At 39.7% G+C, this 15,694-nt stretch overlaps 1 protein-coding gene across 3 annotated transcripts in view; it reads right to left on the bottom strand.

Annotated features, from left to right (window-relative positions):
* Positions 1 to 2,024: 2,024 nt before the first annotated feature.
* Positions 2,025 to 15,694, bottom strand: part of GTF2H1 (general transcription factor IIH subunit 1) — a 28,993-nt gene continuing 15,323 nt past the window's right edge. For all 3 annotated transcript variants that reach the window (XM_063117194.1, XM_063117193.1, XM_063117192.1), the window contains exons 6-15: positions 14,782 to 14,931; positions 14,092 to 14,171; positions 12,518 to 12,648; positions 10,978 to 11,065; positions 10,800 to 10,888; positions 8,802 to 8,919; positions 7,270 to 7,360; positions 6,441 to 6,556; positions 5,422 to 5,514; positions 2,025 to 4,483 (exon numbers count right to left, since the gene is read on the bottom strand). In XM_063117194.1, the coding sequence (XP_062973264.1) occupies positions 4,397 to 4,483; positions 5,422 to 5,514; positions 6,441 to 6,556; positions 7,270 to 7,360; positions 8,802 to 8,919; positions 10,800 to 10,888; positions 10,978 to 11,065; positions 12,518 to 12,648; positions 14,092 to 14,171; positions 14,782 to 14,931 (1,043 nt within the window). In that variant the 3' untranslated portion in view covers positions 2,025 to 4,396. The remainder of the gene's footprint in view (positions 4,484 to 5,421; positions 5,515 to 6,440; positions 6,557 to 7,269; positions 7,361 to 8,801; positions 8,920 to 10,799; positions 10,889 to 10,977; positions 11,066 to 12,517; positions 12,649 to 14,091; positions 14,172 to 14,781; positions 14,932 to 15,694) is intronic.

Raw genomic sequence — 15,694 nt, forward strand, 5'->3', positions numbered from 1 at the left:
TTTTAGATGAACTGCTAACAAACCGCTTTGAGATGATACAATGACCATTGCAGTCATTGGGGCAAAAAACAACAATCACTGAAAGCTTCTATGGTCCTCTTGTGGATGGGCCATGCAACTCACGAACATAGCAATTAAACCAATGAAACAAGAAGTGCGAACTCCATTCTCCAGGTTAACCCTTGCCATCAAAAGACAACCCGCATGTCCCCCCGCCCTGCCCCAATCTTAATTATACTTCTTAAAGTTTTGTCTTTCACAAGGCTTCCAGAATGGAGAGTGTCTGCATAAACTAGCTACCCTGACTTACAGAGATTATATTACTATTATTATTATTATTATTATTATTATTATTATTATTATTATTATTTATATAGCACCATCAATGTACATGGTGCTGTACAGAGTAAAACAGTCTTGGCCAAATCAAGAGAACTGCACATTGCATTTAACAAAGTAAAGGGGTCTCAGGTATGTTGGGTCCAGTGGTACAGCTAGGTATTTTAGACCCTGGACTTAATGTTCTTATAGGGGGGCCTTCAATTGTGAAGCATACATTTTTCTCCAACCACATGTATCCCACAATTTACAAGTGCTTATGCATTCCTGGTATGTTTTGAGCAAACAAGTGTTTGTCAAGCCTGATCAAATGAACGAATTCTATGGGCATGTACAGTGTTGCATTTTTAAACTAATTTAAATCATAGCACCATTATGGTTTCAGCAATAAAATGGTGTTTACATCTGCTGCCATGATGCTAAACACCTTAGCCAGTATCCTATAGTACCTGTGCATTAGCAGGCGTGAATGCTTGAGCAATAGGGAACTTGCAGTTCTGAAAGCAAACTGAAATGAGCAGAAACACTTGTTTCCAGAATGGGGCAGGTGGAGCTTGCAGAAGGGAGTTCCGCTTACCCGTCCCAATCCAGAAATGAGCTTTTCCACTGGTGCAAAAGGAACAGTGGGAGTGCAGCACAATTATTAGGATACTGACTTGGAAATAAGCATCATTTTGTTATAGAGAAGGATAATTTCGTTTTCAAGTAATAACTATAACTATGTGCATGCCCAGACCGACAGCCCCAACTACAAAATGTTTTTAAAAGGAAATATGCTAGTGAATAGTGTCACCCTCAGCAGCTCCAGCATGCCCATACTGGCCTAGATGCTAACTCTGGGCCTGCTTGCTGCTGCCTCATCACCTGCCACTGTGTAATAATTTGGGGGCCCATGGGCTGCAGAGCCATGGGCTTTGAGTTCATCCCTAGCTGCACCACTGGTTGGGACACAGCCATTTACGGTTTCATAGACCAAAATTACAATAACGACTCAACGACTTCTTCCTATCACAAGACAGGTGGTCAATTTCTGCAGCAGCTGAAGCATCAGAGCAGTCAACATTGAATCAATCACAAGATTCTAACCAGAACAAAAGGATATGGAGGTGGTAAAAGGTGGACACTGCTGGAACCTAGGCTTGCAGGCAGAGCAGCAGAACAGTGAGAAACCAAGGACTGAACCAGCATGACAAAGTGAGGTGAAACCTACTTTTCCTTCGCTAACAAGGCCTGCAAATCATAATTATTTCAATGATGTGGTTTGAGTTTCACTCACACCGGATAAGCACCAGTAGTATAGTTACAAAGTATCTCAGAATATTTTCTCATTAAATGTGTGAAATGCTGCCATAACTATAAAGACAGTTAAAGATTTCTCCCCTGCCAAAAACATTTAATAAGCTCCTGTGACTACTAATATACAGGTAATTATAGATTTTTGCCTGAAGGATTAATTAGAACACTGTAAACTACAAGAAATATACTACTAGCAGGTCAGCAAAAGAAGCCTAGCATGTATACACCCATTAACATTTGAATTATTTTGGATCAGTGTATCAGAAACAAAAGTTTTAAAAAATATTTAGCTGCACAAACAAAATCAATTTTCTAGTTTGTGAGCCTTGATGTTTGCTCTGGTTTAGAGGAAAGTCACAAAATAGACACCCTATAGCATCAGAAAAGACTTGACTACAGAATTCAGGTTTTATTCTACAGCTTTTGATCAATGCCAGTGATACAAGCTATATATGAGTTTCCATTAAATACAAGTTCATCTTCAGATTCCAATGACTATATGGGTTAATGAAAGACAATCGACAGAAAATGATTAAGTCACTCATCAGTTTTGGACCATGCTTAACTATTACTGGAATCAGTGGAGGTGGGATGGCAAAGATAGGTAAGTATTGTCTAAGGAAAGTGTGCATGATAATCGCTATTGCCATCTTCTGGTAGGAGAGTCTCATGGTTCTTGTCAAATAATTAAAAATTATATCCAAAGTGCTTAGCTCTGTTTTGGAATATTTCTGCAATTAGTTTTTCTTCAGTCTATGAAAGTATAAAATACTAGGATGAAATCAGAAAATATTTTTCCAAATGACTGTCCATCTAATTACCGGCCTAAATAATAGTTGATTAAACCCACCTTTATAATTCACATCAGCTAATTATTGCTCAAATGTTAGTGCAAATGCATACTTTTGTATGCCTCCACAGCTATAGTATCAACTAAAATGTGTGTGTCAGCTCAGCCCTCAAGCTTGACCAAAGCATTTCTCGATCTGAGAATGTGTTGAATGCATTTTAGTTTGCAGTCAAATAAACTTTTTTTTGTAGAGATGATGCTCAAAGATGGGGCAACCTATCATTGGTACAATGCCAACAAGGTCATCAGAAGTAATTACACTTTGAGTAGCTTACCCCAAGATACAAGTAATCGCATACTACCAGAGCCATAATTCAGCAAAATGGAATTCCCATAGCAGCATCAGTTTTTATTATTCATGATTAATTCCAACTTTTCACAAATCACTTTATTCTTCTGGGTCCAACAGCAGAAAAACATTTTTTCCTGTTTTGTAGCAACTAGCAACATGCAGCCTCTCTGAAAAGGCAAGCAGCATCAAGTTTAAAAATAATGCCTTGTCTGCTCCATAGTATATCAATAACTGAAACACACTGTGTGAGCATGTACAGATATACACACTCTTGCACAAGCAGTAACTCTTCTGGTTCAAACTGGTGAGTGCTATAGAGTGAATCAACACTCATGATGGGTAGCAACCCCCTACACTTTAAATCAGTAATACAATTCCAGTTCTCCTAATAATCTTTTCTGGGCATGAACTCTTCTGAATATAGTAGGAGACAGTTGCTAAGTTTCTAATGAATTCCAACAACTGTCGCTGAAAGCAATAGTTTTTACAGCAATAAACCACTGGTTCATGAAATGTCAATACATCTCATCTCACAAAATCTAAGCCATTTGTTTGGTCCTAGAATAGACTGTTAATGAGGAAGACATTAAGACAACAAAATATAAGGAGTCTGACTCCATGGACTATATAAAACAAGTTTACTTTGTTTTAATAAGTCAAGTATTTAATACATGGCAGGTACATCTTAGGTAAGAGTGAATTGCCTTCTGTTTGGACCAGAATGTGGTACAGATTCCAAAGATATCTATTGTAGATCCACTCTTTAATGATTATCTACTCGCCAAATATAGCGCTAACAGTCATCAGGAGAGAACTGAGAAAAGCACATTTAAGATTGTTTTTTCTTAAAGGTATAAAAATTATTACTTCTATAAGCTTCTTAAAACTTACTTTAAAATTTATTTCTCACTTCCAAACAAATGTCATACTTAAAAAAATTGCAGTAGCACACTCACACTCAAAGGAAAACATGCAAACAATGGCTGGTAAAAAACCTGCATAAAATTTTGCACTCTTTCTGCCAAGTGTGTCTCCTTTGAACACCAAACCTTTCTCAGTGCATTGGCTGTTGATTTGTAGGGAAACCTGGCAAAAACATGTCTTCCTGCATCTAAGCTTTTTAGGAATTTGAGACAAAACAGTCTGTTATATTTAAAAGGTTAAACCTTTTTCTAGAAGTACAAACAGAATTCAATAAAATGCCAGGATACTGTAAAGAAAGAAATGTTAAGTTCTACCCTGTGAGATACACTTTAAAAAACTAGACAAACAATCTTGGATTTTATTAATACACCCTTTTTAAAGTTTTTATTTCTGAAAGCAGCTCTTTATGAAAATCAAAAGCAGTTCCTGAGTAACTGCAGTAAACAGTGTCTTTTTATATATCGATTTTTTTTTGCCACTTAGCTCTTCTGGTTTGGTTCCTTTTAACACCCTAGTTTTCAAGTTTGACCTCTGTTCCTTTCCAAAAAGTGTGCAAGTTCAGTTAGCATCCTTTTCAAGAGTCCACATGATGCTGACTTCCCCTGCAATGTCTGTAAGATCTACACATCGGGTAGTTGTGTCCCTACAGCTATTGCAAATTCTTCCCACTCAGAAATGTTGTCATCACTGGGTCTTCACGTTTTCTTCAGCATACGTCGGGACTGCCATGTGTGGAATTTATTGTAGGCTGTTTGCAGCATCTCTTCTATGTGACTTACCAGCTGAAAAAAAATACAAGGCCTGTTACCACTAGGAAGAAAAAAATCAATTACACAACAGTAGTAAATACAGGCGATATGTAGCTAGCAAGTTAAGAGAATTTTAAAGAAGTTGCACAAAAAGGGAACAATTTTATTCCTATCTTAAACCAGAGGTACTTCCGACTGAGGGGTGATGGACAGAATATCTCCCCACCCCCATGGGAGAATTAGTCAGTTGGATCCAGATGCTTTTCCACACGTCGGAGCACTCCCTGAGTAGAGTTCTGCTCAGAATGGTCCTGCCAGTGGAAGCTGAATGGAGATCTTTGCCAACTCCCCCTTTGCTCTGCAATGCCTAGCACACCCCCCCACAACTGTTCCAGAAGGTCCCCCAACCTTCCAAAGCAGACTTTCAGGAGAGATAGGAGACTGTAGGGATGGTGGCGGGAAAATTATGAACAATGCCCTTCCTTAGATACAAGGAGCCCTTCTGTTTACAGAAGGAAGAACCTGGTTCCAAGCTAGAGTTCATTCAGTTAATAAAGAGCAGTGGGCACAGTCATGACACAGCTTAGAGGCAGGATAGTGACCCCAAAAGGTCTTTAGTTAACATAATATGAAGTCTCCGCTCTTACAAGTTCAATGAGATGGTGGACATGTCTGTTCTAGGACATGCTTGGAGGCCTGTGAAAAACAGGTACATAAAGTTGTTCTGAAAGTGAGATTGAGCATTACAGAAAATGCTTCTCTCTCTGTTTATTCTAGAAAATAAATTTAATTAAAAGCCTCCACATCTGTAAAGTTAATGATATCTGTTTTGTACACTCAAGATGTTCCATAATTTTGCCATTGGTTCTTTCTAAAAATCAGCAGGACCATTTCAATTATATGTACAATATAGTATGCTAGCCTTATATTCTTAAGGTGTGAAAGAGGATAGAGTGGCTTTTCCCTCTTACGTTTGTGCTTAAATACTGTCTTCGAATGTTATCTTGGAATGGGCGGAGTTTGGTAACTTGAAATCTTTCCAAATTACTCCTCATTTTCACAACCTGAGAAGGAGAGGGAAAATAGAAAGTAACAAACTACATACATACATCGGTTATTTACGGTCAACTGACCACCCCAAATAGCAAACTATTAAATGAAACTCTTTTGCTTTATGGACTTAGTTTCTTAAAACTTATAATAACTTCAGTTTGATCAATTATTATAAATATTACACCTTCTGCTTGAATGGGAAAGTGCACTAAACTCTTGTTCGACAGCCAGTATTAGATTTATTCCAATAGCAAACATCTTCCTTTTGGCTATTCTACAAATAGCTATACCTATCAATAGGTATTCCTTCCGTTCATTAGTAACAGAAGGTTTGCATGCGACATGGCATTCATTATTGGGAATATTTTTACTCAGCATATATTTTATATTAAAAATATGGTAGTATAAGGCTTATTTCTAGAGATCTACCAGACCAATTTTGTTCATTTTTGTTATAAACTGAAGCTTGAGAAGTGCAGATGTGCAGAAAATTTTGAAAGTTCAAAAAAGTTCAAAGCTTGAGCTTAATAGCAACTGATTTCCTCCATGCCAAATAGCCAGGACAGCTCCTCTGTGAGCAGGATGACAGCCCTGCTCGGCCAATAGGTGTGGTGTGAAGACGGGCCCTGCCCGGTCCACACAGTTAGGCTGCTGCCGCCAATGGGGAAGGGACGGAGGTGGCCAATCAGAGTGTGTGAGGGACGGGGTGGGGCCATGCCACATGCAAGTTTCAGAGGGAGGATTCACTATGCATGAGCCATATTTGCTTTATTCATGAGCCCCTCTGTGGTGAGTGGACATAGGGGCAAAAAAGCAGGAAAGGAGCAGGACTACTAACACCCATGATGAGATGGACACACTAGTTTCATTACAGAATAGAATGCTCAGCATTCATTACGGCAGTGATAAGCAAAGTCTTACTCTACATCATTCCTACCTTCTCCTCTAGGAATGGTGTGTTAACAGGAAAGCAGGACCAGAAGTGTCGTAACAGCTCCCCTACTGCCACATATAAGTGCTTCAGTTCAGACTGAACATCATTTGGCACCATTTCTGCAGTTAGAAAGGTATGGGGATGAGTTACATTTATACTGGAATGTATGGAATTGTGCACGCTCACAAATGAATGGTTTTTGGTAATGGACTTGTTTTCTGCAACATAAGAGGGTGGCTTCTTGCCGTAGTTAGCAAGCTACCCCAGAATCCTAAAATACCACAGCAAAGAGCCACCATCAATCGGGTTTACACGAGATGGCAAGCTGTGCTGTCAAGATAATTATGCAAATCCCCCCACCCCCACCCCCAGCACACAACTGGAACAAGAGGCAGGGGAAATGAGCCATCGTGGCTTATTTCCCCTGTCATGATCATGTGAACCAGGTCAATATATTCATTTTATTGTATCTTGCCTTTCTTCCAGGATGGATAATATTCTGTATGCACTGAGATTACAACATGGGGTTGCTTCAAACTCCTCATGCACATTCTGAAGTAGTACTATTGTATGGAGTAGTACACCATATGCACACTTAGAAATTTGAGTTTGCTCTGTGCCATAGATTAGAAGAGAGAAAGCTTGTTATTGTAATGCTCTAAGTGAGCTGGTCAGAAAAAGTACTCTGTGTCAAAGCTTGGATTGTACAACTAACCAGGCATCTTAATTCTCCAACTCAATTACAAAAACCCACCTACAATGCCTACACGGCCACATGGGACCATTTTGCACGTTAAATAAGGCATGAGTGAGCAAGACACCAAGTACTTACGATTTATGGCTTGCTGTGTTCCTCCCTGCATAAGTGCTCCTCCAGGTGACAGGGCTGTGATAGTACTACTTGCAGCACCACTTGAGAGAACCTTTAAAGACATAAGATTCTTTTCAGTCATTTTAATAGCAAGAACAAAACAAAATTTGAAGGTACATCCTGAATCATATGGCATGTTATTTTTGCTATATAGCACAAATTTATTCTTTAGTCATATATAACACTGGTAGCTCCTGATATACATCCGTGACTATTTATCATATTTATAGAATCCTTGAAGCCATAATTATTCAAGGCATTTTACAATAAAATCAAATTAAAACACAATACTCTGCTAAAACAGTTCAGATTTAAAATAAAACCAAAAGCTAAATGTGAAATTAGACTAATGAGAAATAGGAGAAGCAAGCAAAGGACCAGAATAAGCCAAAAAAAAAAAAATACAAAACAAAAACCCAACCCTAAACTACCAGCAAGTACAATTTGCTTAAGCACCATCTGCCCCAAGTTTTCAATACTTGCCTGCTCAACCTCTGGGGTGGGGTAAGAAGGAGTACAGTAATGTACTAGATCAGGGGCCACCACTACAAATAGCAAATGAAGGACTAGTAAAGTGCTAGAATTTTCATAATTCAGCAGCTACATCCTAAATGAAGCAGCTCATTATCATAATGAGTAGCCCTATATCAAACTGGTTCCTTTATAGCTATGAGACTGCCTTCTCCCATCCCAATCTGTGTAACTGTCTGAGCCTAACGATACCGCTCACACCCTAAAGGCCATCTAACAAAGTTATACATATATTTTCTGTGGATGTCCTACAACTTTGGACAGAGCTCTGGATCTATCCTGGAAACAATGAAATACCTTACTCTTTGAACTGCTTGGGTTTACAGCAGAGGGCTGGGTTCACACCAACTATATTACATGCCAGCACTGGTATTTCCAGGCAGGGCTGAGACAGACTCCTGTCTGAAACCCTAGAGAGCCACTGTCAATTAGCATAGACAGTAATGACCTAGGCAGCCCAATGGTCTGAGTTGGTATAAGGCAGATTTCTTTTTTCTATGTAAGCTCAAGTATATGAGAGTTACATATTCTTCTCCTATTTAACTCTGCCTCCTCTTCCCTTCCCCTGTATCAAATTTACATTGTAACCTCCTTGGGGAAGGGACTAGTTCCATTGTTCTCTATGAAGCACCAAGCACACCCATTGCACAAAAAATAAAGCACAGGCGGCTGTCACAATCTACATGACTGCAGTGGCCTAATCAATGGCTATTGTGATTGTGCAAGTCATGAAAACTAATAATTTTTTAAAAGTTAACATCCAAGCATAATATTCTATGCTTATTAAAAAGATAATTCTGGAACAATTTCACAATATGTAAAGGAGAAGGAATATAAAATGCCTTCCACAAGAATATCCAAGTGAACAGGATCAACAGTATATCAAATCCCAAAATACATGGATGCTCAGTTTCAGTGTGAAGTATTTTTTGTTTTTAATGAAGTAAACACATTTATCCTACCTGAGTTAGTTTAGGTACATAGACTTCCATTTCTTCTCTAATACTATACAAAGAATTAATAATATCTTGGCTAGTTGCATATTGCTGTGACTGAATTGGTGTTGGACCATGATAATACCTGTTGATCACAGAAGAATTTATCATTAACATTGTGGCAATAAGATCCCAATTCTCAGTGCTTAAAGAATGCTTTTCAGTCTTTAGCATGTCTTGTTGTGGTGACATTTTGTTTTGTTAGGAGAGATGCATATTGTTCCCAGGCACCCCAAACAAAAATAACCCCTTCCCACTGCAAGACATCAATGAAATACACTAGAAGTTATACATAGTAATCATGCCATGTGTACTCCTCTCAAAAGATAGTGCTGGTACTATTTAATCTTCAATACAGAGTACTATCCAATGCTGCTGCTGTGCCTTCACTGAATATGTTGCACCAGTGGGACCCTATGAAGCGAGTGTTTTAGAGAGCAATCCCAGAAATGAGCTGAAGCACTTGTTTCCAGAACGGGACAGGTCAGTGAAGCTTCCTTCAGCTGGCTCTGCTGCCCTGTCCAATTTTGGAAATGAGAACTTCAGCTCATTTCTAGTTGCACTTCTAGTTGTTTCGCCAGCAATGGGTCCCAATAGCGCAAGGGCAGCATTGGATAATGCTCAGAGGTTACATCCATTTCCAGTGTACTACATTTCAACTTGAATACTATGACCCTGTTTCACAGGCATATGTAGAGATTCAGGCCCAAAGCATGTATAGCCAGAATCTAGAGCTACACTTGAATAATAGATGAGAGTCTAGTCAAAGGATTATGAGCAGTAACTTTTCAGGCCCTCCAACTTCTTGTGACTCTTCCCATAAGCTCCTCTTGTACATCGGCAGCTCTCTGGAGCAGCACCCAATGCAGCACAACGGATTGCCAATAAGAAGAGTTTGCACATGGTAGTTCTCACCTAGTGGCCGTCAATCCATCAGAGTGCAGAGCAGAGGGACAGAAGGGAAGCAGGGCTACTCCATCGACTCTACTGAGAGATCAACTGGCTCTGCTCTACCTCAACTGTCAAATAATTGCAATCATTCTATCAAGCTACACAAACCGTTTCTATTCCAGATGGTCATTATAAGAACTAAAACTCAAATAACTGGGTTTGTTAACTTGAGTATGCTTTTTTTGTCCTCCCTCCCCTTAGCCCTTTCCTTTTGTGTTGCGTCTTTTACACAGTCAGCCTGAGGACAGGGACTATCTTGTTTTTTAATTCATTTGTGAGCTACTCTGGGAGGCTTTTTGACTGAAGAGCAGATAAAAATGCTTTAAATGAAGCACTTTAATGTCCGCTTACATAGCTCTCTGGATTGTAGCCACATTAATTAGCATTCAGAAAATAGTAAAAATAAATAAATGAAAACATTGCAACCACTTCAAATCTATGCAAAAACTTAGCAAGTGAAAAAGACAGAATTGCAACCAAAAACTGTTAAGTAGAAGAAAATTGCTGCTAGTGCTATTCTATAAATTCTTGGAGATGAGAGTGCACAAGTTTGAACAATTACATGAGTCCTACAGCAGTTCCTGTGCTTTTGCTTATTGCAAGCTCTTGAGCAAGCGGAAAAATATATTTGGATTTAGTTTCATTTTTCCTCACAGAATGCTCCAATGCAAGGGTAAATAGCCCTTCCAGGAGAGGAAGGCATTTTCTACATGCAGAAGAGTACTTTTGGATCCAACCAAAAGATGTTTCAGCTTCTTTTTTCCTCTCCCTTTCTCTGCATTCTGTCTGTTAAATTGCAAGCTTAAATGCAGGATCCTTATTTCTTTCTAGGAAATGCATAGGTGAGGGCCCTGCATTCTTAAGTATACTTCTTTAAATTGATAAAAGAATTTAAATTTCCCTGAGATGAACAGAAAAAGAAGCATAGGGATGGTGTGGGTGTTGCAAGCAACAACATTTTGGAATTGTTGTGATAAAAGAATCAAAATATTTTATTTTTCCTTTAGAACATACCTATCTGATTTCCTTAAGTTTAGTGCAATAGTTTTAATGCTGTTGTTGTTTTCTAAATCTTCATATTCAATGGACTCTTGCAGCTTTACCTGCAAGACAAGATGTAGTCAGGGCTCAAGATATAGAAGGGACAGAATAATGCATGCTGTTCCTTCAGAAGTTACACAAGAAGCCTTACCTTTTTTACTGGTTGCTGAAAGAAATCTGAATCCCTGGAGTTTCCATCTATACTGTTGGTCTCGCTGTAATGATCATTTTGTGCTTCTCTGAAAACCATGAGTTTGACACCACATTAGCTTCTCTCAAACCATTCAACACAAGTTTAATCAGACTTGCACCATGGATGGAACTGAAGCCCATCATCCCTGTGCACAAACAGAAAGAACTTCTGTACATGCAATAGCCTGGTGTGAGAGGGTGGATTGGCAGGAGAAGATATATTTCCTTCAGCTTCTTAAGCCTCAAGGGATGGCATTCTGGAGGGCCCACTCAGCTTGAGAGGTTTTGCCAGGGGTGTCTGAAAAACCCTGTGCATACACTGAACACTATGTACAATGCTTTGGATCCTGACCACTTGAATACAGTAAATGCAGGAAGAATGAGATGGCAGACAAAAATAGTGAAGCATGGTGCTTTGGCAAGGACAGGAACTATGGGCCATTCCTTAGCACAACTAATACAATTAACTTCACAGCTCCACTTCCCAAAGCCTGTATTTCATGATGGAAGAAAGGTGGAAGATAGATGTAGTAACTAAAAGAAGCTTATGCTCTAGAGAGCTACCTTTCTTCCTAGACAGTATCATTTTGAAGTGCAAATAGTGATTGTGTGACTGGATGGTCCTGGGAGAAGGAGTCTAGCTTAAAGTTCTCCCAGACACACTCATTTTCAATGAGGAGGAATTTATTTTGGAGAAGGAGCATTCAATTATGGCAGGAGTGCAGAATCCCAGGTCAAATCCAGCCCTCCTGCTTTTTCCAGATGGTCATGCTTCCTTCCCCATACCCCACCTATCATAATTTCCCAGCTTTTGCCGTCCCCCCCTGCCCCATTCAAAAAGGCTGAAATGCCTCTCCTTGGCCTTAGTACCTGGCAGTTAAGAGCTTTACACTAAAATATCCTGGTAATTTTGGCTTTTAGCCATGCCCACCAATGGAATGTGGCACCTGGGAGCTTCTCCAAAATAGAATTTGGCCCTTGGGCTGAAAGAGGTTCAACATCCCTGAATAATGCAATCCTCCATCCTCAATCCAAAGGCATATAGTCTAGGACTAGCGTCACCGTTTTATAAGCTGTTTGTCAAGAGACTTTCTAAGATCAGGGTTAGTATTTCATAAGGATGGACAGCATAGCTTTAAAGAAGGGTGCTACGTAAGTACCACTATAGTAATTGTACAGAGGAAAGGTTTTCTAAACTTCTATTATTTTTAAATTATTAATGTAAAGCTGGGTTATTTGACTGTGTAGATGTGGCTAAATGCCAGTATTTTCTCATGGGTGTTAACGGACTTAATAACTCAATTTACAGGTAACAAAACATGGACAACATTCAACGTGCAACAAGACTTTTGCCCACGAAGAATTAGGGCAACTTATTAAATGATCAGAAATATTTTCAGATGATGGATACTGCCTGCTTCATTCCAAAAATACTTTTGGAATTGGCTGACTACAGCCCTACAGTTCTAGTTTAAGATCTGCACTGTGCTGCAACTTACTGTTTCCTGAGCCCAGCTGCAAGAACCATGGCACTGTGATGGTTAAAGCGTTTTATAATGGCAGTATTGCTACTCTCCTTTATTGATTTCGTAGAGTTGGAAGTGGAAGGTGCCAAGGAAACACCATAACCCTGCAAAGGAAGCAATTATGAAATGTTTGAACAAGACCGTCTATGTCATGGAAGATGGAGAAAGATTTCAAGCCAGAATCACAGGTCTATTGTCTGTATAATGTGGTCTAGAGCAGGGGCTGTGACTAGTGCATTTGGGTCTCTTATAGAGATTCATTTCTTTAAGCCTGACAGAAACAGACTCAAGCTATTCAGCTGCACAATGTAACCGAATGGTTTACAGCAACCTTCCCTCACCTGGCGCCCTTCTGATGTGTCAAACCAGAACTCCCATCATCCCCAGCCTGCAGGGCAACAGCATGCTGGCTGCAGATGATGGGAGCTGTAGTCCCAACACATCAGGAGGATGTGAGGCGGGGGAAGACTGGTGCAAAGGATGACTATGTTACCTCTTCTTCAGGTGTGCATAATTAAACCAGATTTTCTAAGACAAATATCATGTTAACATTGCCCAAATTATGATTCATCAGTTGTTAAGTACTCTTTTTGAAATTAGGAATTGGTTTTCAGGCAAGAGAACTATCCCCAAATTTTCAATAAAGTCAATGGGAAAACTTGTACATTTGCATACCCCAGAAAAAAAAAGTGGTGAACAAAAACAGTTGGCAACTGGAGTGGGGAAGAGGGCGGGATGAGGAGACAAGATGGACACTGCCACAAAGGTGCCTGGGATACGTGCTGGAGTGGTTGGAGGGGGAAGGAAGGGAAGAACAAGCCATGGCAAGCCCAAACATCTGTGGAATATATTGTGGGTTGTTCAGTGAACAACCAAACCACTGTGGCTTAGCATGACATGCGAATCCACCCTCAGCGTCTTAGCAATTAACTAAGTAGTCCTAAATATGTGCTCTGGCTTAAGAACGTGTGCCATGCAGGACTAGACCGACACGTACTTTTCCCAGTATTCTTTGCAAGAAATGCAGCACTATGAGGATTACCCCAATTTCGGCAGTGGTCTACCAGTAGATTGTGATCCATATGGGTCCACAGTTTTTGACTGGCTTTAGCGGCCAAGCTAAAAAAAAATCATGGTACAGAGGACTCTGCCCATCTCCATGTTCTTGCGCTGGACCTCCATGCAACAACAAGGACAATCTCATGTTCCCCTTCCCCAGTTCCAAGTTTGGAGCTGGAAAGGGTGACAAGGGTTTGTCAGTTTGTGCCTGGTTCACCAAAGTGCCAAACAATCCACGCCCTTCCTCTAATCTTGGAACTGGGAAAGGGATGAAAATCATCATACAACTGCAGGGATATTCCCCAGCCATTTATTGCAGCTCCAAGATTGGAAAGAAGGTTGGGGCTTGTCATTCTTGCCATGGGAAGTGTGCTGCTGCCTTCTGGCAAGCCACATTATGGAACTCTGGCAATATACAATCTGCTCACTATTATAGTTTATACATTACAGTATTTTATATTTTATAGTTTTGAATTGCCTGTACTTACTTCATCCAAAGATTTATCTTCCAAGGCTGTTAAATCTAGTAAAGGATTTTTCACCCCTTGAGATACCATTGTTTTTAACCCTAGGAGAAGAAAAACAATCTCGAGTTTGTATTTACAACTCTGTATATCATATTGAAATAGGCCTTTCAAACCAACAGTAAAATCCTAACCTTGACAAGTAGGACAGAGCAATAATAAAAACTACATAATACCAAATAACTGATTCTTAAGTCTTCATTGATGACTACTTTCTTAAACGAGCTATAAGGTGATGCACCAGTACCAAGGATGCAAGCACAACGTACATGCTTCTACCACAACAAAGGGTTGCACTTTGGGGCATATGCTGGGTCTCACAGGCCCTAGAAGGCAAACTGCAACAGATGCTGCTATCCTTCAGACATTTAACAACTTTTTTTATGGCCAGACAATGTGAAGATGAGCACCTGGTCAGGCAGCTGCAGCTCAAACTCATTACTCTCAATGCTTTGGGGACCCACCTTCAATGTCAAAAGTATAAGAAACTGGCAGTTATATACTGTTCCCAATAAATTAGAAATTTCAACAGCAGTTCCTCTTAAATATAATATTTAACAGGTGTGACCTCTATGTTTCATTTTATTTTCAGCTTACAAATTAGTCAGCAACCCCAAAGGACTAATGCCCAGAGAAGAAGAAACAACAACATACCTTTTTCATCCATTTTGGCACATTCTGCAAAAAGATCTTTTGAACCTGCATTCAATCTATCCCTATGGAAATAGTGAGACTGGAAGAATCGTGTCCAGAATTCTTTCTCTGTCATATTGTGAGGAACATTTTCAGCATATTTCACTTTTACTGTAAACACAGATATAAAAACTTAGAAGCTATAGCATAATTTCAAATTCGGTATTTATTGAAAACATTTTTATACCACTCTATATGTCAGAATTACATAAAACAAATAAAAAGCACACAACTTGTCAAGATAGAATGAAAAACCAATACCGAACAGGAATGAACTAAGGAAAGCCCCAGATATTTTGCTGCCTGAGGTGAAGGACAAGATGACACCCTGTTCCTTTTACAGAAACGAAGTGGTGCAGCAGTTGAACCTTACTTCAACATTAGCAACAGGGCAGGCCGTGTGGCACACACAGTTCTGTCTTCCAATACCTTGATGCTGCTCACGCACTGCTCTTCCTGACACCTGCGTGCTACTCACTCAAACTCCAGCATGAATCACATCGGCAAAGCAATGCATGCACACTTGTGCTGCATGCTGGAATGTGTGGCCTGGGTTGCCTCCATCTGCTCACTTCATCAAAGAACTTTCCCAGTGGTGCTGTCTGCTGGGAGAAAGCAACTAACTAAACCAGCCAGGCCAGCAATAAAGTAAGCAGTTCTGCCAAGATACTGGCTCAGGAGAATGGGAACTGAACCACCCCACCACACACACAAAATCTGTTGCTTCAGGCTATCCAATGGTGGGGCCAACACTGGAATTATTATTATTATTATTATTATTATTATTATTATTATTATTAATTTATATAGCACCATCAATGTACATGGTGCTGTACAGAGTAAAACAGTAAATAGCAAGACCCTGCCGCATAGG

This window comes from Elgaria multicarinata, chromosome 2, assembly GCF_023053635.1.
Source record: "Elgaria multicarinata webbii isolate HBS135686 ecotype San Diego chromosome 2, rElgMul1.1.pri, whole genome shotgun sequence".
NCBI classification, from domain to species: domain Eukaryota; kingdom Metazoa; phylum Chordata; class Lepidosauria; order Squamata; family Anguidae; genus Elgaria; species Elgaria multicarinata.